The sequence below is a fragment of the Peromyscus leucopus genome, chromosome 1 (genome assembly GCF_004664715.2).
Source record: "Peromyscus leucopus breed LL Stock chromosome 1, UCI_PerLeu_2.1, whole genome shotgun sequence".
NCBI classification, from domain to species: Eukaryota; Metazoa; Chordata; class Mammalia; order Rodentia; family Cricetidae; genus Peromyscus; species Peromyscus leucopus.
Window position 1 is genome coordinate 55,855,703 of NC_051063.1, and position 26,974 is coordinate 55,882,676.

General features: G+C 53.9%; 1 protein-coding gene across 1 annotated transcript; it reads right to left on the reverse strand.

Moving 5' to 3' along the window:
- Window positions 1-66: 66 nt before the first annotated feature.
- Window positions 67-23,637, reverse strand: Ehd1 (EH domain containing 1). Its single transcript, XM_028855869.2, has 5 exons — window positions 23,234-23,637; window positions 18,812-18,909; window positions 5,111-5,523; window positions 2,470-2,634; window positions 67-2,151 (listed from the first exon to the last, which is right to left on the reverse strand). The coding sequence occupies exons 1-5, from the start codon at window positions 23,635-23,637 to the stop codon at window positions 1,627-1,629; spliced, it is 1,605 nt and encodes a 534-aa protein (XP_028711702.1). The 3' UTR covers window positions 67-1,626.
- Window positions 23,638-26,974: the final 3,337 nt, after the last annotated feature.

The following is a 26,974-nucleotide window of genomic DNA, read 5'->3' on the forward strand; positions in this document are numbered from 1 at the left end:
GGGGACCCCTTACAAAGGCTCCGGGGTGCCTCCTTGGCCAGCAAAGGACAACTGAGCACAGGAAGCTTTGGCACAATTAAACTTCTTTTAATGCAGAGAACAGTCTTCACTCAGCCCCTCTCCCCACAGGTGAGGACGGGCTTGCTGGACTTCAGTGAATATGTGAGGACATCTCACCTACCCTCAGCCAGGGCCCCAGGGCCAGGGCCGGAGGGCTAGGGCAGGGAGCTAAAAGGTCAGTGGAGTTCAGCCTCAGCAAGGCCCAGGGCAGTGCTGGGGATGATGGATGGATGGATGGCAGCTCCGGGAAGCCCACCTGCAGCGTGGACGAGCAGGCTGCAGCTGCTCCACCCCTCAGTGTAGAGCCCACCCTGAGAGCCAACCACTGGCCACAGGGTGTGTCCAGGTGCCCGAGGCTGCAATGAGGCAGCTAAAGGGGTCATTTGCTAGCTCTGGCTTATTGCTCAGTCCGGGATCTCAGGACATCGGACCTCCTTGGCTCAGCAGGGGAGGAGGGGAGGAAGGAAATGAGAGGGTGAGGGAAGGGCTTGGGTTTCCCCTGTCCTGCTGCCTGGACACTACACCAGGCCAGGACCACGAGCTTCCTCTTACCAGCACCAGACCACCACCCCAGGTCACAGGGCCCACTGCCCGCCCCAAGGCAGTCAGGGGCTCCAGAAAGCTGCCATGAAGGTTGACTTTAAGGGAGTACATTTCAGACCACTCAGAGCAGGAGCTGGGATGACCGACCCTCAGCCAGAAAGCAAACTCAAGCCCCAGGGGTCTGCTCTATGCTGCCTGTGAGGTGGACTGATCCAAGGCTGGAGTATAGGAAAGGGGGGCAAAAATCACAGCTTTGCACAAGTGTTGTGGAAGTTACTGGAAAATTTGGTCAAGTATGAAGTGTCACTTTACGGAACAATACCTAGCTTATATATTTTCCTGGAAGACACTGTCTCTCACCCCTCCAGTCTCCACAGAGGTTAACGGCGGCTGAGGCGTCTTCTGCTGTGGCTGCTGTGCTGGCTGGGATGTCAGAGACAGGCGCGGAAGCAAAGGGAGGGTGTGCCCCCCACACCACAGCAGAGGCACAGAGAGCTCACCCGAGCACTAGTAGGAGGCAAGGCCCGCCCATGAATAACCCTCAGTCTGACCAACACTGAGGGAGCCGGAGGCTCCTGCCCACAGCCGGGGCAGCTGCCACGGGGTGTGCCAGGGTGAGGTGTGAGAGGAGGTTCCCTGGTCACTGCTGCTGCCTGGCCGGGGCAGGGACAGGCTGCGTGTGGGGCCTGTCGGACAGAGGAGGAGGCAAGAGAGAAGGCTGCCTCTAACATTATATATTAAAAATATCCATGGTTCTTGTGCACAAAATCCCACTGTTCACATCCAAGCATCACCCGTGCCTCCCCACTGAACCCTGGACAGCCTTAAAAGAAAGATGGTGGTTTTCCTATTCAAGAGCTGAGGAAACACCGCTCAGTCTTTATGGACCTTGAAAAATGGCGACCCTTTCCCCCTCCCCCAATCTCTGCCCCTCCAGGTCCAGGCCCACATGGGCAGGCAAGGAGCTGGCAGGCAGAAAGTGCCAACAGCCCTGGGGTCAGGGGAATATGTCAGGCATGGCTGTCACTCATGCCTCCGTTTGGAGGGTGGGATGAGATGCGGAGGAAGGTCAGCCGGTAGCTCATGGCCCTCTAACTTGACCTTGATAAGATGGTTGGCCAGAGCAAACTCCTCGTCATCCAGCAGACCATCCTTGTCCACATCAGCCAGCTTCCAGATCTTCCCCAGCACCGTGTTGGGCAGCTTGGACTTCACCATCTCCTTCTTGGCATTAGCGCCAGTGATCTTGCCATTGACAGGAGACAGTGTATAGAAGATCTCATCATAGGTGGGCTTGTCCTTGCCAACCACCCACTCAACATCATCGATGCCCTCGCCAGCCCCCTCGCCATAGCCATGCCCAAAAGGCCCATTCATGGTGCCATCGAAAGCACCACCCTTCACAGCCTGTGAGGGCATCAGGGACTCCTCTTGGCGCACCATCACCATCAGCCGGGCTATGTCGTTGGCTAGCATATCATCCACTGTATCTAGCAGCTTGGGCTTCAAGGCCTGGAACTTGCTGAAGTCCTGGGTCTGCAGGAGTTCCTGTGAGTGGAGGAGGAGAAAGGAAAGCCTGGATGGGGCAGCCTCCCAGACTCCAGGCACACTGACCGAGCCAGGCTAGCCAAGCAGGGAGAGCGGGGCTCCCACTTCCCAGCTCAGGACACAAGCTAGCGCCCCAGTGAAGAGTCCCCCAGCTGAGTCAGCACATCCCCTCTGGGGTCAGTGTCTCGACCTAGGTCAGCTCTGACTCGGGCGGGGAACTGGTGACTAAGCAGCTGCTTCCTTTTGTGGTTCCCTCCAGAACCACGGGCCAGCACCACACAGCACTCAGAACGGTCCAGGATGGCCTGGTGACTGTACCTGCATCTTGCGCAGACTCGGGAAGTCGCCGGGGGAGATCTGGTGCTCCCGCTCGATTTTCTGGTAGATCTCTCCCAGGTTGTTCACCAGCTCTTTCTTCTTGCTCTCTTTCCCGAAGACATTGGGCATCTCCTTCTTGAGGGAACTGATGATGTAGGCATGGACCTGAAGGGACAGGAAGCCGTGAGGCATGAGGGACTTGCCTTGGCACACCCCTCAGAATCTTCAAGACCTCTAGTGCCTAAAGTTCCCTGCTTGGGTAGAGGGAAGCAGAAAGGTCAAAGTCAAGCTGAAAGCTGAAGCCACCATCACAAGGACCCAAAGGCCTAAGAGCGACACACAGTTCTGACGGACAGCTCACTGCCTGGGATGGAATGCAGGAAAGGGCGCTTCAAACAGACGGCAGACACTGATATTCTTGTAAACAACTACAATTCAGTTCGGCCTGTTTTTCTACCTGTGTTCTCCCTGCACTGCCCTCTCAATAATACAACACACTGCAAGCCACAGAGAGCTGTGTGGGAGCCTCTGCCCGACATGCATCTGTGCAGTGCTCAGGATTCCCAGCTGAATCCCACTTGAGCAATAAGCCACATGTCACCAGAACAGGCCTAGACAACTCAGGACCAGAAAATTCCATGAAAGCTTTCCTCATCCCCCATCCCCCGCCCCCCCAGCACATCCACTGCTCTCTACTCAGCCCAGGCAACAGCCTGGCCCAAAAAACCATCCAAGAGGAGCTGTCCTTCCCAGCCCCTGGGGCTGGTGTCTAGGCCTCCCCAGGAAAGCTGTGGTAGGAGGTTACACAGTCAGTCCCAGCTCTGCCTGCACAAGCCAAGGAATCACTCTCTCCCCAGGAAAAGCAAGCAGTGGGATAAGACGTGTCTGGGGCAGCACTGGAGACCGCAGGATTCCAGCTGTGCACTACCTGGCAGCTGCTTTAGGACCCTGGGCAGTCACATGGATGTTCTCATGAGTTCCTTTCTTACAACTGCCCAGATCAGCTCATGAGGAGAGCTACGTACCCAGACATTTGAAGATACTGAAAAAAACCAACCAACCAAAAACCCATCCCTGTACCCTATGAAGAGGATGGGAAATGCCACACCTTTGCCAGCCTGGGTACCTGAGTGACAATGGTGGACACTTGGCCGGAGTGAAGGATCAAGTGTCGGCCTTGGTTGCCCCGGCCAGGGAAGCCCCCAAATGTCATGACTGGCCCTGAGGCAGGCAGGGGTGAGTGCCTGGTGTCTAGTGTGGGGACACCGGCCCCAGCAGCGCACACTGATGAGCAATGAGACAGGGACGGCTGGGAAGCGCTTTTCAGGTCCTGAGGTGACTGTGTAATGGCCGCAGGTACTTGGTGCCTGCCTCTCCTTCTCCACGTGCACCAGTCAGCTGTCAACACCCTACACGTGAGATGTCTCCCTGGAAACCGGGTAGCTCACACGACGGGTCTCTTGATCAGAGACCTTTCAAGGGGGAGGCCAGGCAAGAACCTGCTTTGGTGTTCTGAGACAGTGTCTGGCTATATTGTTCAGGCTACTTTCAAACCAAGTGTTCAAGGTATCCTCCTGCCTCAGCCTCTAGCCTAGTCTGACAACGGGCTCATCACAACATCTGCTTAGAGTCCATTTTTTTTTAAAAAAACTGACCCATGTGCTAAGCGTCTGAAGGGACAGTGGGGACCTGCTAACAGTGTCTGGACAGGGTCACTAGCCCGCCATCCACCCCACGTCAAGTCTTCCTGTTCAAAGCGTTCTCCTGAGCCATCACTGAACTGTCCCTCCCGTGACTGATGCAGACGGCCCACAAGGCAGACTCGGATATCCAAGGCCCAGAGGCTGCACTCACCTTCACTCCCTGGCTCTGGCCATTTGGGGCTCTCACACAGGCTCAGTTACCATTAAGGTTCCAGGGCTTCAAGCACCTCAGAAGCTGGTGCTTAGTCTGGGCACGGCCCAAATTCCCACCCAAGGGAAAGGGTGGTGGCCTGTGCCGAGAGCAGCCACCAGGGGTCTGGACTGTAGCATCCAGCACTGTCTGGGCCACAGACTGGCATCCACCTTTTTTTCTAGCTACTTCTTGTCCCAGCTTATAAAGCAGTTCCACGGAGGCCTCCCTGGTCCCTTTATCCCACCAGGATGGCCCCCCAGTCCTCCACTCAGGCAGAACCCGATACCTACCCAGCAACCCCAAATAACCAATGCTTCTACTCCACATGTGCGGGGTTCTCCCAGGAAGGCTGGAGTGGGGGCTGTGTGTCACCCCTCCCCCTGGGAGTCCCCACTGTTCAGTGCCAAGCGGAGCACACTGGCCCCACAAACCCTAGGGGGCTGTTGAAGCCAACCAGGCCAGCATATTCCACTTCCCAGTGGCCTCCCTCCTTCTGTAGGAACTTCCTGTTTGACAGTGCTAAGGTGAATGCATGGTTTTGCATTTTCTGATCTAGGTGGGGCTTAAGCCTCAGAGAGATCGGGCTCAGATGACACAGGATAAAGACCTTCGTGGAGAGCAGGCTGCACAGTGGGTACACACACAGGCAAAGTGACACGTTTGGTAGACTGGGCCCCAAGTGCCAGTCCCAGAGCCCCCAGGCCTATCTGGTAGCAGCCACCCCTCACCCACCCACAGGGTCTACCTTGGCCAGCCTGGCCCGCTTGATCAGGTCATTGAGCTTCCTAAGGGCAGCATTTCTGGGTAGAGACTGGATGTCTTTGAAGAGGTCCTGCTCCTCCGCCTCGAAGAGCTTCCGGTTGTCAGGGATGAGCAATGGGTGTGACCAGAAGGAGCCGATGTAGACCCGGACCACCTCGGGGGTGTTGATGATCTTCCCCAGTGACCACATGAGAGCTCCATACACTCTCATCAGCTGCTGGGTCTCAATCTGGTCAGCTTTGTTCAGCACCACACGGATCTTGTCCTCGTGATTTTTGAGGGCCTTGATAACTTCTGAGAACTCGTCTGAGATGTCCAGCTTGTGGGCGTCAAAAAGCAGGATGATGCGGTCCACACGCTCAGCAAACCACTCGAGGACAGCCGCAAAGTCATAACCTGAGGGAGGAGAGGACTGAGCATGGCCCCAAGGCTCCCCTAGTGCTTCTGAGCAGAATGTGGCTTGGAATTTCTAGGCCAGGGGTTATTTTGTCAATTCCTAAAATGCTCTGATCTGAACAGTACAACAGCCCAAAGGCAGACTCATTTATCTCTCCTGCCTCAAGGGGTATTTTTACCCATATGACATGCACAGATGCTCAGGCAAAGCAAGCCACTAAGCTTATGCGACAGCTCAGCACAGTCTCTCTCTCACACACACACACACACACAGCAGTGACAATAATAAACAGCAGCACTCACACCTACAGCTGCTATCCATCCAGTGTCTAAACACCAGATCCTTGGGCAAGCCTCTCATTTTTTTACAATGGGGCTGGAAAGCTCAACCACAACTGGCCCATCGCTGACTTATATAAATAAAGTTTATTGAAACAAAGGCACTCATTTCCATGTCTGTGCCAACTTCTGTCTGTAATAGCTGAGTTCAGTCGTTGCAACAGAAACCAAAAGGTCTACATAGCTGATAATACCAACTCCCAACCCTCCCAGAAGGTCTATTGACCTTTGTTTTCCAACAAGCCCTCAAAAGTACCACAGACCACTTCCTTTTTCTGTAGGTCTTAAATGCTTCTCTAAACTAAGTTGCTGACCTGGGCAGACTCTAGGCCTAAATCTTACTCTAAGCTGTTTCCTATCCCAGTTAAAGTGACCCGAGGCCTTGCAGTGGTGATGTATACCCTTGATTCCAGCACTCAGGTGGCAGAGGTAAGTGGATCTCTGTGAGTTCAAGACCAGCCTGGTCTACAGAGTGAGTTCCAGGACAGCTGGGGTTACACAAGAAATTGTCTGGGGTGGGGTGGGGTGACCTGAGTCATCTATGACAGAGATATAACTGGAATTTCCTCCATTAATAACAGTACTATTAGCCAGGCTTGGTGGTTAGTGCACGCTGGCTATCTTGGAAGGCAGAGGCAGAAAGGTCAAGGTCACTACCCTTAGCTACAGAACAAACTTGAGGTCAGCCTAGGAGACGTGCCACTGGTTCAAACAAAACAAGAGTATGATTTCGGGCCAACAAGACGGCTGCTGACATGATCCCTGGGACCCTCGGAGGAAGAGGAGGAGCAGCTCCGGAAGCTGTCCTCTTCATCTCCACAACTGCACTGTGGCATGTGTCCGTGCACACACAACTAACATTTAAAAACGAATGAATATGAAAAGTGTATGAGCCTCTTGCGGTTTCCTTTCTGAGGCCTGGGATGCAGGTGTAGTGTTCAGGTCCTGGAGTCACAACCTGGGATTCAAAAAGAAAGCTACACGTCTGACACTGCCCCAGTCCGTCCTTTCCACATAAACTTAGGTCCGTGGCCTCTGGACTCCACAGCGCTTTACCGTTCACCCCGATTGACAATTCTGCTTCCTCAAATGTTTTTCCACTGCTCACCTTTTAGGAACACTAAGCAGAGCTGGGAAGACTGGAAGCAGCAGCTTAGAGCCTAAGGCACAGCCCGACTTCTCCAGTGGAATCTGAACACTCTCCTTGGCCCTGGGTTCAGTCTCTGTCACTCAGCTAACATGTACAGGTCCCAGGTCACCCCAGATGTAGGCCAGCCATCTGAGAACCACTAAGTACTTCTCAGAGAGTTGCCAAGCCCCTGAAAGGCGAGCTGGAGGAGCCACTCAGACAGATGACAGTCCAGGACACTGCCTGCCTGGCCCAGGCAGGCTCTTGCCCACAGCCTGCTCCAGCCCTCTCTGGGAAAGCCATTCCACCAACCCTACCCTCGGGAGGGCCGACACCCCCTCTCCAGACGTACAAGGCAGGAGGGTGCAGCGGGGAGGGCAGTGTTAAAAACTGCAGCTACTGAACACCCCACCACCCCGTTCACCAAGGCTGCTGACACTGCAGTCTGGAGACCGACAGGCCCCGGCCTGGCCTGGCCACTGCTCCCAGCCTGTGTGTAAAGCCGCTGCGCTCTGGGGTAACGGCGTTTGGAGGCACTAGGCTAGACAGGCCAAGCCAAACACTCCTGCCTGCCCCAGTCTCTGGGGCCAGTGGCTTCAGGCTGGACAGCAGCCAAGGCCACAGAGAAGCGAGTCTCTCCCACAACGGGACAGCCAAAAGAGCACAGGCTATGAAATGCAGCAGCACATTTGCACAGTATGGGGAGGGCTCTGGGTTCAATCCCAGGCAGTGCCAGGAAACAACAGAAACGAATGTTCTAACAGAAGCCAGCCCAAGGAGATGGCTCCGCAGATAAAGAGCACTTGCCACAGGAGCCTGGCGGTCTGAGTTTGATCCCTGGGACCCATGTGACAGTGGAGGGAAAGAACCTTCTCTACAAGGTTGTCTTCTGACCTCCACACAGGGACCTGGGCAGACTGTTAAGCAGGCCGGGCTTCCTCCCAGGTGGGGGTACACTGAGCTGCAGTCTGGGCAGGGAAGGGCCTGGCCTGTGGGTGGCTGCTTGAGGTTTCCGTGCGTGCGCAGCTCCAGCAAGCGCCAGGTCACTGCATGTCAGCAGTCAGCTACTAGGACGGTCGGTTCCAAAGTACAAGGCCCAGGGCTCCCTGGCTCCCTGCAGCGGGCGGGAGAGTGCTCAGAACAGGGAGGGGACAGTAAGGAGTGAACTGTCAGCAGAAAGCCGGAAGGGAAGGTCTAGAGCAGAACAGTGGGGAAGCACAGGCCAGGAGAGGTAGTAGCTGCTGCACCCCAGCTGACCCCAGGGCCTGCCTGGGGCCCTGAAGCCTTCGTGTGAGTTCTAGGAACACAGCACAGTGCTCAAGAAACGCTGACTCAGGAACCATGGCTCCCCTGGTCAATGAAGCGAGGCCTTCGCTCCTCCCCACTCACCCACTTGGCCTCATCTGAAACTGAACCTAATTCAGACAGCTGGGGCAGCAGCGAGGGCCAACCCCAGTTCCCGGGAACAGGGCACCCTGGGCCGAGCACCCCAGTTCCCGGGAACAGGGCCCCCTGGGCAGCCAGAGCTACATCGGGGAAGCGGAGGTCACCTTCCCAAGCCCACAGTATGTATGGCCTCAACCCCTTCCCTCTGGGTGGGGAAGCACACACAGGAAGAGAAAAGGGAGAAGGTTCTGGCTGCTCCTCTCCTCTTCCACAAGTCTGGTTCTTGGTCATCACTTCAAGTTGGTTGGGTTTTTTTGTTTTTGTTTTTTTCTTCCTTTTCTGGGAGGACAAGGTCTCACTACGTAGCCCTGGCTGGTCCGGAACTCACTATGAGACCAGGCTGGCCTTCACATTGAGAGCTCCATCTGCCTCTGCCTCTCAAGAACAAGAATTAAAGGTGTGAGTCACCATGTCCAGCGCCATTTAAGTCTTTTTTCTTTTCTTCCAGGTGAAGGGGATTTTCCATTTATTTAATTATTTTTGGTGTTTTAAGACAGGCTATTATCCACAACCCAGGCTGGCCTCAAACTGGTGACAATTCTCCTGCCTCAGCCTCCCGAGGGGTAGGATTTTGGGCAAGAGCTACCATGCTTGGTTTCCTGTTCTCTGTGGAAAACACACTTTTGGTGGAAGGGAGACGCTACGGTGATCAAACACACTCACTAGTTACCTACAGGACAGCAGCCACGTGACAGGACGTGCATGTGACTATAGCTGCAGGCCACCTGCAGGCCCATCCGGCACTCTTGAACCCAATGTCCCTCACTGCCCTTAGAGGTGCCTTCTGTGGCCTTAGAGAGGAGACGCCAGCTTTCAGGGACACTGGAGACCACAGTGCAGTGACAGTGTGGCCCTTTCGAGATCCACACAGTGCCCCAGCCTCACAGCATACTGCCCGGCATGTGACAAGGGCTGGCAGAGCAATGGCCTCAGACTCTTGACACACTAGGCAGGGCCACATGTTTGTGCCACGCACACAACAGCACGCCCACAGCATAAAGGGAGCCATGTACCCACGAAGAGGAAAGAAGGGTCTACAGGGGCACACCGCACTGACTGGCTGGACAGAATGGACACCAGGGGACACCAGACACAAGGCGTTCAGTCCGAGAGGATGGGAAGACAGAGACGGCGACTGCAGTGGAGGGACGCCAGTGGAGACCAGAGCCTTGAGATAAGGGACAAGCAGCCATGTCAACAAATGAAATCAACCAGCCTAGGGGCAAACCCCACCAACCACGGACCACTTATGTGGAAGCCAGGGCAGGCACACTCAAAGGATGGCGGAGCCTTGCTGGGATGGAGGGCAGGCTACCAGTGTTTACTGAGAAGGTTTTGGGAAACCGAAGAGTTCTAAGGCAGACAGGGTGATGGCCACACAGCAATGGGAAGGTAGCAAACACCACTGAAATGTACCCTCAGAAAGTTAAAACAGCACTTTATATAGAGGCATATTTTACAACAATTAAAATTAAAGAAATTCACGTGTGATAATGCATGCCTATAATCCCAGTACTTGGAAGGTAGAAGCAGGAGACTCAGGCATTCAAGGTCATCCTTGGGGAAATGAGCTAGGGTCAGCCCAGGCTCTATTTGCTTGTTTTTTTGAGGCAGGGTGTCTTACTATGTAACCACTCCAGAACTCACTATGTAGACCAGGCTGGTCTTGAACAGAGATCCTCCTGCTTCTGCCTCCTGAGTGCTGGGATTAAAGGGCCGTGGCACCACACCTGGCCGATATTCTGTCTTTAAAAACAAAACAAAACAAAACAACCAACAAGGGCTGGAGTGATGGTTCACAGTTAAGAGCACTGACTGCTCTTCCAGAGGACCTGGGTTCAATTCCCCAGCACCCCCAAGGTAGCCTGCAACTGTCTGTAACATGTTTGGAACTGAACATACAGTTCCAAAGATGTGACACCCTCACACAGACATACGCAAAGGTACAGGCAAAACACCAGTGCACAAAAAAAGAAATAAATTAATTATAAATAAAACAAAACCAAACACAAACACAAAGTTAAGACCAGCATGGTGGTGCACATACAATCCTAGCACTCAGGAGACTGAGCAGAAACACAGCAAGTTTGAGGCCATCTAGGAGTGTCTCAGAAAATTAAAACCCGGGGGCTGAGGCGATGGCTTAGCAGTTGAGAGCACTGGTTGCTCTTCCAAAAGATCCAGGTTCAATTCCCAGCACCTACATAACAGCTAACAACTATATGTAACTCCAGTTCCAACAGACCCAACAGCCTTCAAGAGTACTATACAGACAACGCACACACTCAAAAATAATAATTCTTAAAAATTAAGAACCGGCTGGGTGGCGGCGGTGGCGCACGCCTTTAATCCCAGCACTTGGGAGGCAGAGCCAGGTGGATCTCTTGTGAGTTCGAGGCCAGCCTGGTCTACAGAGCAAGATCTAGGAAAGGCACAAAGCTACACAGAGAAACCCTGTCTCGAAAAACCAAAAAAATAAAATAAAATAAAATAAAATAAAAACCAGGGGCTGGGAAGTAGTAGGAGTAGAGAGGAGGCTGAGCAGAGTTAAGCCTCAAGGGAATGGATTTTGAGGCCGCTGAGAGGGTGATGGGAGCCCAAGGCCAGCACAGGAGCGGTTCCCAGCAAACCTCCATAGGCCCACTGTGTGCAGGGAGCCCAGGTCGCTCCAGGTGCTGCTGGCCCATCTACAAGTTAGTTGACCTTCCTGACAAGAGGGGGGTCAGAGGTGGGGTCCCAGGCTATGATGAAGCACCCCACCCTACAGAAGCACTCTTCCAAACACAGGTAGTTCCAGTAGCCAGGGAAAGTTGCTTCACACATTCCAAAAATTTCTAGAACATAAAACAATGGAGTGTTTGTCTCCCATACACTCTTACTTCCTGTCATTCAAACGGAACGGGTCTCATTATTTCTCACCAAAGGAATCCATCACAGTTTCCAACTGCACTGGCCCTGCAGCAGGAGCCCAGAGCTGGGGCACGTGGCACACAGAGGACTCCTCCTCCTCCTCCTCACACTCAACTTCTTAGGAAGGACCACTCCAAATAGCACAGAGGTTAAGTAAGGGGCCTCCACCCCTAGGCATCTGCCCCAGGGGAACAAAAGCTCAGGTCCACATCAAGTCCTGTACACAGATGTTTCTGGTAGCCTGATTCAACACTGCCTCAAACCAGAGGCAGCCCAGACCCGTTCTAGAGTGAAAGAAACAGCCCAAGAACTGAGATGTGATATGGCCCAGCCAGTGCAGAGCGTCTCTGAAGATGTGAGGATCTAGGATCTGATTCCATTTCTAGAGAGACAATCATTTTTTAAAGGCACAAACCCTTGACCTTCTCAAACATATGGATAAATCTCAGAAGTGCCAGACTCTACCAAAGAAAATAAATACTCTGCCTGATTCCATTTAAGAGACATTTTGGAAAAGGCAAGTTTAAACTTCAAAGACAAATGTCACTGAACTACCCAGGACAGGGAGAGAGGGACTGCACAGAGGAGTTTTCTAGTTCAGGGGTTCTCTATCCTGGTGGCAGGGGGACACGGCTGTTGCAAAAAGGGTTGACCCAACACATGCAAGGTAGCCCTAAGTACATCTGACCTGAAAATAAGTGAGAGTACAGGGTTGGGGGAAGGGCAGACAGACTCGGTAGGACCCGCATTTCAGCCTTGAACCGCTCAGACTCAGAAGGCAGCTAGGCCACTGGAGTAGGCCACTTGCCCTCTCTGAATCCCCAGCCCCTTCTCTGTAACATGACATCAGTTCCCTCCCCCAAGACCACTAGAAGGGTTGGCGCAGTGCATGCCTGGCAGATAACCAGCACTCTGTAAAGGTTGGCTCCCATTTATTTCAGACATTTGCACTGAGCCCAGGAAACTCACATCTGATGGATGAGGAGGCAAGGGTAGCTTCTAAGGGGTGAAGAATGCTGGGTACCCCAAATATAAACCCAACATTTGCAGGCACTCAGGCCAGCTGCTCCCTAGCCCGCCGCCGACTGGCAGCCTGGGGAACAGGTGCCAAGGCCAGCACAGCCTGGTACGACGCCTCCACAGGCAGCCGGCACACCCACACCAGAAAGCAAGGCCAAAGCAGCGTGCTTGCCTAGAGGGGGAGAGGCAGGGAGGGGTGAGGGTGAAGGCTTTGGGCCTAGTCAGCCCTCAGGGGGCTGTGGAGTCTGAGGAGAAACCCAGCTGAAGAAGTATTGCCTAAGTACTTCCTCTCAGAGACATTACTCAGAGAACAGCAAAAGTCTGGGAAACCCTGGAGTTTTCAGTCTCCTTATTAACTGGCTGATATTTGCACACTCAATTGTGTGCCAGGCATTAGGTAAGAGCCCAGCATACGGAAGTCCCTATCACGGTTACCAACAACCCTAAGAGGGCCATGTGTTATAGCCACTTGGCTCCTGCAGTACTAAGCTGGGGGCCAAACCTGTATCATCCTGTGTGGCAGGCACAGTGAAACCAAGAGGGGTACAGCACTGAGCCGGCCCAAGCTTCTGGCAACCCCTGAAAACACTCTCTGGTCCACAAACCATCATGGGAAGGGCTGGAGGGGGCACGTGGCAAGCATCTCAGGAGATGGTCACCAAGGCAAAAGAACTAACTACCCATGGCGTCGGCCCACTTCTGGGTCACTGGGCTCTGGGATGCACGGACGGGAGTTGGGGCCAAAGGTCCTATCCTACCTCTAGGAACAGAGGAGGTTAGTGAAGCCCGAGAACCATGACAGGTGGAGGAAGGCAAGTGAGAACCCAAGAGAATAGTCAGCGTGGCCTTGAGCTCTACAAGCCTTCCATGGACAGCAGGAGGTGGCTTCTGGCTGGAGGCAGAAGCCAACACAGCCACTCACAGCCCTAGTGTTTTCTGGACTAGGGTCTGGCCATGGTGGCCTAGGTTTCCGGGAAGCCCGTCCAGCACCAGCCTCATCAGGGTCGGACCCCTCCGAGTCCACGTTGGCACAGTTTCTCTGGGCTACAACGCAGTATGCACAGAGCCCCTTCCAGGTGTGAGTCTTGTGCAGACACTAGCCAGCTGTGTGTCCCCCAGGCTCATCTCTCAGTGCTCCTCAGATGGAGTTCCTCATCAGAAAACAATGGCTTCCTCCTATACATAACAGCAGAGATATCAGGGGCACATAGATAAGCCAACGCGAGCAACAGGGCAGGCACTAGGCCAGACAGGATGCCACTAAGCCAAGCCGAAGCCACTCTCTTTGCTGATCTAATTTTTCTGGGGTCAAGTGAGGCGCCAAAGTTACAGCAAAGCCCACAGTCACCCAGTGACCATGGTTGGGAGGGCACTGCCATGCTTCCTGGCACTGCCCACAAAGGACTGACACGGGCAGACCCCAGGCCTAGGCACAGTGTGATCATGTAGTGGTTAATGACCCTGGAAGCCAAGGGCACCAGCCCTACACAGCCCTAGATGCCCTTTGGGTCCCGTTATCAGTCACACGAGTGGCACTCAGGAATAAATGGTGCTCCCAAAGGCCACCTTACCCTGCTGACACAAGAGAATGTTATCTTTCAGCTGCAGCAGATAAGCAATGTCAGGCAAGCTAGGCCTGAGACCCCAAAGGGACAATTATCAGGGGTCCCTAACAGAGCCCGAGCAGCTTGACCACTTTGGTCTATGCCAGCCCTACTTATCTTTCTGGAATTTCCTGCACATGTGAGGGACCAGTGAGGGAAAGAGCAAAAAGTTAGGAGGGGCTAGCCGACAGGATGGGACTGGACCCAAAGGGAACAGGTAACGCTTTAGTACAAGCGGCCTCCACAGGGAGGTCGTGTTTTCCAAGAACAACTACCAAGTGCAGCAAGCCCCGTCACTCATGGCACACGCTCCTCAGGACCTATCTTTCTTTCTTTTTTTTTTTTTTTTTTTGGTTTTTCGAGGACAGGGTTTCTCTGTGTGGCTTTGCGCCTTTCCTGGGACTCACTTGGTAGCCCAGGCTGGCCTCAAACTCACAGAGCTCTGCCTGCCTCTGCCTCCCGAGTGCTGGGATTAAAGGTGTGCGCCACCACCGCCCGGCAGGACCTATCTTTCTGAGGGAAGACATCTGCTTTCCATGGGACATACTCCCTGGTTCTGGTCTCCTCCGTGCACAAGGAAGGAAGGACGGACTGCTGGGTAGGGCCCGTGAGGGGTCCTGTCATCCATAAGCTTGTGACCATCTCAGAGCCCACACTGAGCACCTCTAGCCCTACGATCATTTTACTCATCGTCATAAAACATTCACCCCCAAATCCTAACTGGGCCACATTTAAATGGGGATTGCTAGGACTATGGAGGGGAAAATGGTTGAGAAAAACTGGTTTCATCTTGGTATTTCACTGCAAAACCTACCTTCAATCAGAGGAGTCTCCTGTAAATAAGAAGAACCTGGTTGCAGGGACCCATTAGCCACCTGGAGGGCCCAGCAAGCCCGCGGACTAGTGTGCCATCACCTCCACAGGCTCTGAGGATCCTGTCTGAGTACTCTAGTATCCTCGTTAGCCCCAACCGAAACACTGCTGGGGTGTGGTGTGGCTCAGTGGTAAGAGCACTGTTTCCATCTCCAGCACAGGAAAAAAATAAAAATCACATTCTCAAAGCATCACTTTGGTGGTTTTCCCCAGACACAAGCAAGTTTAGATCCTGCCATGTCTCTCTGCTAACAGGAAAGGACATACCCCTGTGGCCCCAGTGGCAGGCTGGGATCCCAGGGCATCAAGTCCAAGCTGCTCTGTCTAGGAAACACTGAGGACACAGAGAGCAGACGAACACCACCGCGCTGAGTACTGGCGGCCTCTGAGCTCCTTCTCAGGAGCTCCCGAGGGCTCCTGGGGCCTCACACCCTTCCCATCCCATCCCTTCCTCCAGGCCTGAGGACCTCACGCTGCCTCACCAGAAGGGCATTCTGGGAAGATAAGCCTTTGAGGGTGAGCTATTGTCTCTTATCTGAGGCTGTGTCCTCACCACACAACCAGCCTGCTGGAGTCTGGCTCAGCCAAAAGATAAGTCTGTGGGCCTCAGACAATGGGCAGCAAAGCCCGGCCTGGTGCAGGCCGGGACAGGCTCCTACTGAAGTTCTCTTACTTAAGAGACGCTAACTTGGATTTTCCAGCTTTACTCTGGCTTTGGTCAAAGAGTTACTTCTGTGTTCCCTTTACGAGCCTACAAGGACCACAAGAACCCCACACCCTGCCCCCCACCAACACCCTGAAGGTCCACCAGCAATGGTGCTCGTTCTAGCAAGAAGCATGTAATGCATGCCAGACATGGCAGTGCAGGCCTTTAATCCCAGCACTGGGGGGCAGAGGCAGGTGGATCTGAGTCAAGGCTAGCCTGGTCTACAGAGTGAGTTCCAGGACAGCTAGAGCTACATATAGTGAGACGCTGTCTCACCCTCTACCCCGCAAAAAAGAAAGAAAAGTGTATTGCTTACTAAGGCCTTTCTTTTCTTTTCTTTTTTTTTTTTTTTTTTTTTTTTTTTTTTTTTTTTTGGTTTTTCAAGACAGGGTTTCTCTTTGGCGCCTTTCCTGGATCTCACTCTGTATCCCAGGCTGGCCTCCAACTCACAGAAATCCTCCTGCCTCTGCCTCCCGAGTGCTGTGATTACAGGCCTGTGCCACCACCGCCCGGCCTTTTCTCTTTTCTTTAGTGATGAGAACTGAACCCGGGGCCATGCAAGGCAAAGGCTCTACCACCGAGCTCTATTCCAGTCTTCCTTCTCTGTGTGTGTACACGTTAATGAGGGTGTTCGTGTGTGGGGGCCACAGGTCAATGGCAGGTGTCTTCCTCTGTCAATTTTCCGTCTTATGTTTTGCAGTGGGGTCTCTCACTGAACCTGGGACTCACTAACTCAAACAGACTAGCAGGCCGCTGTCCTCGGGGGCGGGACAGGCGCTGCCGGCACTGGGGTCACAGGCGTCTACAGCCACAGCCGGCTTTACCGGCACAAACTTGTGTGGCAGGCGTTTTACCAACTGAGCCGTCTCCCTAACCCCCTCTTTTCATTTGTAACAAGATCTCACTCACTTACCCTGAGCCCACTCGGTAGCCCAGGCAGGCTCTAAGCGTGGGATGTTTGGTCCCGTCCCCAAGTAGCTGGGGTCACAGGCTTGTGCCATCTGCTCAACAGGTTGAAGCCGGGCGGTGGTGGTGGTGGCGGCAGCGGCGGCGGCGGCAGCGTACGCCTTTAATCCCAGCACTCGGGAGGCAGAGGCAGGTGGATCTCTGTGAGTTTGAGGCCAGCCTGGGCTACCAAGTGAGTTCTGGGAAAGGTGCAAAGCTACACAGAGAAACCCTGTCTCGAAAAACAAAAGTTGAATAGTAACAGCAGTAGAAAGAAGAAATGTGGCTCCTACTTTTTCGCCATAGGTCTCAAAATCTGTTCCCTTCAACTTCCAAGAGAGTCACTCTCCTAAGAGCGAGTGAGGCTGAAGCCTAACCAGTGTTGGGGCCACTTGTAATCCGGGCATTTGGGATGATGAGACAGATGCATAAAGAGCTGGAGGCCAGCCTGGGCTACGTGATAAGACCCTGTCTCAAAAACAAAAGCTGAATCGGCCACTTCTAACCTGATTAGAGACAGCCAGCTCACTGCACTGCAGTCTGTACACAGCCCCCACCCTGCTGGCTGGGGCCCCACAACCCGAGAAAAGAGAGATGCCACCTAGCACAGCCACAGCAGACACATGACTGCTTGCAGGCCGCTAGCTTTAACGGCCCCCACCGGAGGGCAAGGGCCAAAGGAAAGAGTCGTCAGCGAGAACAAACTGGTCCTCGTAGACAGTCTGAGGAGGGACAGAACCCTCCCGCCTTCGTCCCCCCAACCTGGGAGTAGAGTGCTACACCAGCCTCTGGTGTTTCTCCCTTTTCTTCCTTTCAAACTTTTAAATTACATTCGCGTGTGCGTGTGCGCGCGCCTGCCACAGCACGCATATTTAGGTCGGAGGAGTTCCCACTCACTTGTGGGAACTGGTTCATGCTTTCCATGACATGGGTTCCAGCGACCCAACTCAGGTTACCAGGCATAGTGGCCTTTAAACACCGGGCCATTTCACTGTTTCCTCTTTTTTTTTCTTTCTCTTTCTCCAACACTGTCCCTTGGCTGGCTTTCCTTCCTTCCTTCCTTTCTTTTTGAACCCAGGGCCCTGTGCCTTTTAGGCCAGTGCCCTCCCACTGAGCTACATCTCCAGTGAGGGTATTTCACTTCTTCCTTTGCAGTGGCTCACTCCACTCCCGCCAGCCCTCAACCTCTCCTAGAAGGTATTTCAACTCGATGGCTGGTGCCTACCCCTCCACCAAGAAGCCAGGGTTAAAACAAAGCCGTGCTCGTCCTACACTAGAACCTCAAAGCAACACGAGGGACAGATCAGGGGATCCCCTAGCCTCTGTGGTCAGGGTTGGAATACACCCTGTGAGACAGCTCTCCTTGAGGCTCCAGCCCCTCCTGGAGATGGGGGTCTGTTTCTGTTTCTGAAACAAGGGTTTCATGTCACCCGAGCCAGCCTCAGACTCGCCGTGTGACTGAAAATGACCCTCATCAATTACTGATCTTCTCGCCTCTCTTCCACGCCAAGTGCTGGAATATAGGCGCGTGACCCCACGTTCTGTCCACGCTGTCCTGGGGACTGAACCCAGGGCTCCTGCATTCTAAGTGGGCACTCTACTGACTGAGCCACACCCCAGTCTCCCAGGCCCTCTCTGAACTATGCTGGAAAAGGTGGTATCTTTATGTCTATGGAAATAAAGTTCTATTTCATAAAACAAACAAACAAAAAGCCTAAAACATTTGAAAATGCATGGCAAAAGCTGGCCAGAGGTGACGCAACTGGACTGGCCAGGGCACCGACCGACTGACCGACCGGAACCTAGCAGGAAACCCCCTGCACTGGCAGATGGCCCCTGGGAGGCTGAGGATCAGCAAGGGCTATGCAAATAGAAGCAAATTCCCACCGCTGCCCAGGCAGGCCGCACACAAGTTTCTCCTTTTGCCTGGCTGACAGCTAACTAGGAACTGACATGACACTGAGAGGCACACAGTTCCCATGCTGAAGGGACAAGGAGTCCAGGGGTCAGCCAATGCTGGCTGGGATGCTCGGGCACAGAGATCAGGCAATTTCCTGCCCTCTACTTCACAGCCCGAGGCCCAAGCCTCAGTGGGTTCAAAAGCAGCTGGCTATATCCAGCATGGACTGGACTGTGATCTCAGCTGGGCCATTCTGGTCACCTGAGCACAGGGAGGCGGCTGTGGCTCCTCAGGTCACCACTGTGTAGATGAGGTATGAGGTAAGAAGTCTGTCACCTGAACACACTTTTTTAGAGCCTGGGGCTGGAAGGAGCCTGGAGCGTGGGGCGTGGCCCTCCAGCACAGAGCCTGGTTACCTCGACTGATTCGCTGCTTCTCTCCAGACAGGATCCCCGGAGTGTCAATGATGCTGATGCTGTCCAGGACTGGGTTGGGCAGCTGCGCACACATGAACCTGCAGGAGAGCAAAGCCAGGGAGACATCAGCGTGGGGCTGACACTCGTCCAGTGTCATGGGAGGGGTCTCAGCCTCCCTCCCTCTGGACAAACTGACTGGAGATGCTATCAGAAGGTCCCTCCCGTCCCTCTCCTCCCCCAGGGTTCACAGCTCAGCTTCCCAGCTGCTGACTCGTTCGTTAGTGAAAGCTGCACGAGCCCAGGCAGTGCTTCAGTTCTGAAGGGAAACAGAAGTGTGATACTGAGACTTTGCAACTCCATCTTAAAACTTCCCCAGGTATATATATAGTGTTGCACACCTATAATCCCAGCACTTAGGAAGCAGAGGCAGGAGGACTGATGCTAATTAAATTCTAGGACAGCATGATCTATACAGGAAGCCCCTGGCTCAGTGGGTAGGAACAGTTGCCACCAGGCCTGACAACCTTAGTTCAATCCTCAGAACGCACACAGTGGAAGGAGGAGGTGACTCACTGTCCACTGATCTCCACAGCACTATAGCATATAACACTAAGACAGAATAAATAAGTGTAAAGAAATAATAACACAGCTGGGCATGGTGGCGCACACCTTTAATCTGAGCACTCAGGAGGCTGAGGCAGGCGGATCTCTGTAAATTCAAGGCCAGCCTGGTCTACAAACTGAGTTCCATGACAGCCAGGGCTACAGAGAAATACTGTTTCAAAAAACCAAACCATGCCAGGCGGTGGTGGCATACGCCTTTAATCCCAGCACTCGGGAGGCAGAGCCAGGTGGATCTCTGTGAGTTTGAGGCCAGCCTGGGCTACCAAGTGAGTTCCAGGAAAGGCACAAAGCTACACAGAGAAACCCTGTCTTGAAAAACCAAAAAAAAAAAAAAAAAAAAACAACAACAACAAACCAACCAAATCAACAAAAGGCCAAAAGTCCAGAGGTAGTGGCGCACACCTTGAATCCCAGCACTCAAGAGGCAGAGACAAGCAGATTTCTATGAGTCTGAAATTAGCCTGGTCTAAAGGGCAAGTTTCAGGCCAGCCAAGGCTACACAGAAAAACTCTGACTCAAAAAAACCAAATCAAAACAAAATAACAACAAAAAGAATAAGAAAAACTAACTACTTAGCTGAATTCCCATACGCTAAAGAAGAATGGTTTCTTTCTCTGTGTGTGTATATGTGTGTGCGCGCACCTGCACACATGGAGGCCAGAGATCAACCTCAAGTGTCTTCCTCTATCACCCTCTGCCTTACAGAGACAGACTCTCTCACCAAGCCTGTAGGCCACAGATTAAGCTAGGCTGTCTGGCCGGGGGCCCCCAGGATCCACCTTGGTGTCTATCTGCTCCCCCACCCCTAACCCCTTGCTGGGATTGCAGGCCAGCAATACGATCCTGTACCCAGAGTTTACAGGAGTGCCGCAGCTCCGAACTCAGGTCTTCGCCTTCCTCACTGAGCCACCCCCAGCCCCTGGGATGGCTGCTTTCTACTACTGCTCGGGCCAGCTGCTTGTGAGGGACTGCAGTGGCCACCGGTCGTGAACATGTGGAAGGAGTGCAATCACACCACTCTCTGAAAGTCAAAACCAGCCGCGGAAGAAGAAGCCCCAATACAGAGGGGAGCCTTGATGAGGCTAGGCTATGGACCCGTGTTCCATGCTGAACTAAGAGTTACCAGAGCAGCTATCAGCTGTCTGAAAGGGTGGGGTTCTTTAGTGGACAAAGAAAAGGCTCCTTTAAAAACCTCCTTATTATGAGCAAAGGTATTGTGAGCAAAGAAAATACAGACCCATGTGCCCGGGCAGGGGTGGCGCACGCCTTCAATCCCAGCACTCAAGAGGCAGAGGCAGGAGGATCTCTGTGAGTTCGAGGCCAGCCTGGTCTACAGAGCGAGATCCAGGAAAGGCGCAAAGCTACACAGAGAAACCCTGTCTTGGGGAAAAAAAAAAGAAAAGAAAAGAAAAGAAAATACAGACCCATTGTCTGCCAGACACAGGCTCCAAGCTGCCCTTCCAACAGTGGGGAGCACTCAGGTAGATGAAGTATCTCCTGTGGCCCCACACCCCCAGATGACGATGGTCAGTGTCCTCACAGGCTGGGGGACAAAGTGAAGGGTACTGTCTCCAAGTGCAGCTAAGTCACTGCACGCCAGACCTGACTTTCTTCTTGCTTGGGAGGAAACTTCTACACTCAATGGAGAGTGTATAACAGGGAAAAAAAAAAAGTAACATACACAAAAAGGCCCCAAAAGGAGCATCTGCAGGTCCAGGAGAACCTACTACTCCACAATACCTAGTAACTGTACAGCAAGAAAGGTGGGGGCAGTAAAAATGCTTCCCTTGGCAACAAGGATGGAGACTTCAGTTCCTGGGACAAGTGGGTGGGTCCAGTTATGCAAGGAGGAACATTCACAAACCACTCTTGGGATTCTTTCATGCCTGCCTCCATCTGTTCCTCTCACTATCTCTGAGGAGTACTCGGGAGAAAAAGGCTAGCAAGTCAAGTTCACAACTCAATGGTCCCTTCAGAGTTCCAGGAAAAGTGGTATCAGCCAGAGAAAACCCCCTTTGTTGTGCCCTCCCTGGCCAGAGGCACTGTGCTCTGAACATCCTGACACAGCTCCGGTCTTGGACTACACCAGCATTTTAGAGACCTCTGGAATTGGGGTGTGACAAGGAGGAAATGTAAGTATAGTTCTTGGGTCCCCTGGACCCCATGCTATCAAAGTGCCTGTCCTTTGCCAAGGGTTCCTCAGTTCTTCCTTTTGGGGGGACAGTAGTAGTGAACGCACAAAGCACAAAAACAGGCCATCGGCATGGCCTTAACCAGCAGGGCCTGAGTTTCATGAGTTAATGAGCTGGGGGTAAATGGTGTGTGAGATCCTTCCAGCTCTTCAGCTCTGCATTTCCAAAGGTGGGAAACTGAACAGGGGCCAAGTTCTTGTTTCAAAAGGTCTGTCCTCACAATGAAGTGAAGACACTGGACAGCAGTGGCTGGAACAGTGAAGGCTCCTGTCACTCCTGAGGCAGAGACCTAATGCATGAACGAGCTCTGGTCCAGGAGCCAAACTTCTCACCAGACCAACGGCTCCCACCAACAGGAGTCTGAGTCAATGGCCTACCTACAGGCGCAGCAAAGCTCCAACACCCTTAGGGAAAGGCTGCGGGCTAAGGGGACCAGAGCAATGTGCTCCATCCAGGCCTGTCAGCAAACACCATCATCAACAAACAAGGCAGGCTGCAATTGCCTACAAGGGACAAAAAGTCGACATTAAAGGTCAGGTCCCTGCAGGAGGCAGGCCTGGCAGCAGGGGAGCTCTGGAACAAGCTGGCCCGCCCTGCACTGCTGGACAGTGTCTGTAGAGGAATGTGCTCACACAGGGCGGGGACCTGGAAAGCAGGATTCAGATTCTTTCCTAGGCCATTCCCCCAGGCTGAATGCAGACTTCGAAAGGCATGTAGAGTCAGTCACTCCTTGAAAGAGGGAGCACAGAGGGCAGGTCTGTGAGTCCTGTCATGCCTTCTGGGGGTGGAGGCCAGGATGCCCGACTGCCTTTACAGAAGTGATCCTGGGGTAAAGCTCCTCACACAGGCAGGCCACTGTGATCCACAACATCCTGAGGAGCTCAATCTCGCCTCATCCTTTGAACTGGAGAAACTGAGGCACATAAACGCCTCTCAATTCTATAGTGAAATGTAGGAGTCTGGTCATTTCAGCCTTACCACTCCCTGAAGTCTCCTGAGACAGCATTGACTCATTACAAAGTTTCTCTGGGACAGGGTCATCTCATGTACTCTGGCTGGCCTGGAATTCACTTAAGTGCTACTTTTAGGAGGGATGTCGAGACTCCGTCATCCCCTGCCTTCAATGGGGGCCGCCCTCCTACACAAAACCACTGGTCCCTGGGGATATGAAGCACAGAGTGAGACACACACCAGCAAAGGGAACATGTAAGTCTCGGGTTTCCCATGACACTTAAAAAACAGACTCCAGCAGAGAAGGAGGGAGATTGAATTGATTGCTTCCAGAATGAGGAACAAGAAAGGGAGGACGGCAAGGGCTAATCTTCCTACGGCGGCTCCTGGCTCTGTGGGAAGGTCTGAGGTCTTCGAGGGGGAGGGAGTCAGAGTTAAGCTGATAACCTGGAGGATCCTGGGGGTGACCGAAGCCAGAAGAGAGGATGATGCCTATGCCCCGACACCTGGGTAATCACTGGGACGCAACAAGGCCACTGTCCCTGGGAGTGGTCGCCTAGGGTCTGGCGGGGACTCTTGGAGACAAAGGCCGGCGGGGGCGATGGCTGCGGGGGCCCATGGCGGTCCTCGCGCCTGGAGAGAAGGGGTAGGTTACCTGTTGAGGAAGGCGTTGCCGAAAGCGTTGAGCTTGCGGAAGGGGCGCCGCGGGTCGACGACGAGCGCGTTGCCCGGCACCACGCCCTCGGTGGGGCCGTGCATGACCGCGATGAAGGAGTCGGTGGTGGGCTCCGGCCCGATGCGCATCCCCGGGAAGTCCTGCTCGATCAGGTGGCGGATGAAGGTGGTCTTGCCGGTGCTGTACTGGCCGACCAGGAGCACCATGGGCTTGTTGTCGAAGTCAGCGTCCTCCAGCGCGGGCGAGTGGAACTCGTGGAAGCGATAATGCTCCTCCAGCGGCAGCAGCTTCTGCGCGTACAGCTGCCGCAGCCCCTCGGCCACCGTCTGGAAGAGCTCCGGCTCCTTCTTGCGGCGGGCATCCTTGCTCACCCAGCTGAACATGCTGCCGGAGACGGAGCTGGCTGCTGCGGGACGGAGCGGCGGCTGAGCGGGACGAGGGCTCGCGGCCGAGGAGGGGCCGGCCGGCCGGCGGAGGGCAGCGGGGCAGGGGGCGGGGCGCGGCCCACACTGCGCAGGCGCAGGCTCGCGGACGGGCGCGCGGATCGCGAGAGCGCCCTCTGCCGAGAGCCGCGCCAGCCCCGCCGAGCGGCCCCTTTATAGGCCGGAGCCCGGCGTTCCGGCGCGCAGGCCGCCGCCTCCGGCTGGCCGGGGAGGGGGCGGGGGAAAGTCCTCCAAGCCCGGCCCCACTCGCGTGCCACGTCTTCCCCTGCTTCCCATTGGTTGATTTCAAATCTCGCGAGCCCGTGGCTGCGGTGCCCTGGCAACCGCACCTGTTTTGCTCCGCCCCTCGGGGCGTGGCTCGCGGAAGTGCTGCAGTTGGCCGTGCCAGGGGCCGGTGCCGATGTGTGCTTAGCCTGAGCACCGTCCAGCACCCGCGGACTCCTGGGCACCCCAAACACCTCCACTGTGCTCCCCAACCACAGTGCTGCCACCGGCTCGGAACCCCAAAAGCATCGGGTGCTGCCTCTTCTCCCGCTTCCCTACCACGCACTCCTCACCCCTTAGTCTTTTAGCGGCTCTGGGGAGAGCCAGGACGGCGGGGATAGGGAAAGCTGAGAAGGTAGAGGACCACGGGAAGAGAAAAGTCGGTAAGGAAGGCGGAGGAGTGCGGCGGGACTCCACTCAGGCAGATGGGAGAGGGACCCAGCAGTGGACACAGTGAGGGGCCCTGGTGGGCAGAGGCCAGGGTCTCCCCGAAGAGCTTCATCCTCCGAATGGGGTGAAGAAATCGAGGCTTTCTGGCTACTTGAGTTTTGAGGAAGTGAAATCGGAAATTCCCCTTGTGAGGAAGAGGGGGAAATGTTGGGCAACAATGAAATGTTGTGGGAACTTAGGGGAAATCAAAAGCCCAAAAACTTCCGCTTTCCTGTCAGGGACACCACCAGTACCATCTTGTGTTCCGTTCTGAGTCCCAACCTCCTTACCAACTGATGGCTGTTTCACGGGGCTCATGCCCCCGCCATCATCCCTGGCCACACCTAGGCGCCCTTGGCTGTCTCTGCTGGTGAGAATTTTCAGTGGGTGATGTCAGAGATTTGGGGACTGTGATTGTTAGGTAACCAGTATCAGGTCACCTAAGTGGAAGAGGATCTAAGGACTGATGGAGAAGTCTAAAATGAACCTGGGGAGTTGGTACTGGTTGACACACCTATGGGTCTCAGCTGTTTGGAGAGCTGAGGTTGGAGGATCACTAGAACCCAACAATATGAGAGGCCAGCCTGGGCAACAGACTGTCTTAAAAATACATCTACGGCCGGGCGGTGGTGGCGCACGCCTTTAATCCAGCATCGGAGCAGAGCAGGCGGATCTCTGTGAGTTCGAGGCCAGCCTGGACTAACTACCAAGTGAGTTTCAGGAGAGGCGCAAAGCTACACAGAGAAACCCTGTCTCGAAAAACAAAAAAAAAAAAAAAAAAAATACATCTACTTATTGATGGATTAGGCTCGTCAGTTAATGGTAGAGCACTTTCCTGGCATGCACAAGCCCTTGGGGTCCATCTCCAGCACCACTACAACAAACAAAGCCTGGGTCCAACTTCACAGCCTTGAGATATTTAGAAGCCTGAGGTCTGGACACCTATGTCAGGGAAGAAATCAGGAAGGGGAGAGAAAGCACCGGAAGCCCAGTGGAAGACAGAAAGATAGTGCACTGGGGATCTGAGTCAGGTGGGATCCCAAGAAGGCGAGCTGGGGAGGTTTTGGTCATCCACTTCGGAGATCACTGCTAGAGGAGCAAATTCCAACCTGTTTGCCAGCCCAGGACCCTGACTTTAGCTTTGATCTGGAGTTTCTCTTTATGGGGTGGGGGTGTGAGTGTGCCATGTACAAGTCAGGAGACAGCTTCCAGAAGTTCTCGCTTTCCACCATGTGGGTCCTGGGCACTGAACTCAGGTCACCATGCCCCTTGACAAGTGTCTCCTCCCACTGAGCCATCTCGTCAACCCTCACTCGTTAGCATTCTAGTCACCCATCGCTGTAACACAGAAGCCATGGCCCTTTTGTAGAAAGAAGCTTGTGGGCAGGGGCTGTCGCCATCAGATGTGTGCCAACTGGTGACCAGGAGCCTCAGGCAAACCCAGTCCAGACTTCCTCAGCCAGCCTTAGAAGCTCAATGATTCTGCCTCCTACGCAGCCTAGATGAGGGGTCCACCCCGGAGATGTAATTTCAGGGCTGGTCCAGAGAAGAGCCGGAGGCTGAGATCCTAAATGAGGTGGTTGTTTAGACATCTGAATAGCTTCATGGCACTCTGTCTCCAGCAACACTCACACTCACCGGCCATGGTTTCCATGTCTCCCCAGAGCCCTGTGTACTGAGAAAACCCAGCCCCAAAAAACTGAAAACAAAATGTTCCTGGGTTATTTATAAATGAAACGAGATGTTGTGTGTGTTCGCTCAACTTTGTCCAAGGAACTGAGGGTAGGAAAAGGGTCCTCACCCTTCCTTCTTCCCTCCCTCGTCGAGGCTTCCCCAGGTGCTGGCTGCCTTCCTGTCTTGTAACATCCCGGATTGTGAAACCCCTCATTTCCCTCCCAGTTGTGAGCAGGGCACTTTCTGTTTGGTGGGAACGCGTAGAAAGTGAACAAGCAAATCACACTTTTGGTTCCTCCTGCTGTCTGCCTGGGTCCAGGACAGATGGGCAAGGTTCAATTATTTGCCTTCTGCCTCACAAACTGTGCCCACTGCCAGTGACACACACACACACACACACACACACACACACACACACACCCCTATGAACTGGAAGAGCAGCCATTGCCCCAGCAGAAATCTCCCACTTTCTTGCCCTCAGTCTGCTTGGTCCTCTATTGGCTTGTTCTAAGAAGGTGATAGCAATATCCCCAAAGACATTTTTTGGGGGGGCGGGGAGCAATTTTTTAAGACAGCCCTGGCTCTTCTGGAACTCGCTCTGTAGACCAGACTGACCTTGAATTCACAGAGATCCACCAGCTTCTTTCTCCCGAGTGTACACCACTACGCCTGGCTAAAGGCCAATTTTATTTTTGAAAGAATGTGTGTATGTGTGTTTTGTCTACATGTATGTCTGCACAATACGGGCATGCTTGGTGCTATTGGAGGCCAGAAGAGGGTATCAGATCCCCTGGGACTGGAGTTAAAGGACTTGTGAGTTACCATGTGGGTGCTGGGAATCAAACCCAGGTCCTCTTGAAGAGTAATCAACTACTGAGCCATTTCTTCAGATCCAGCCTTCCCCCCTTTT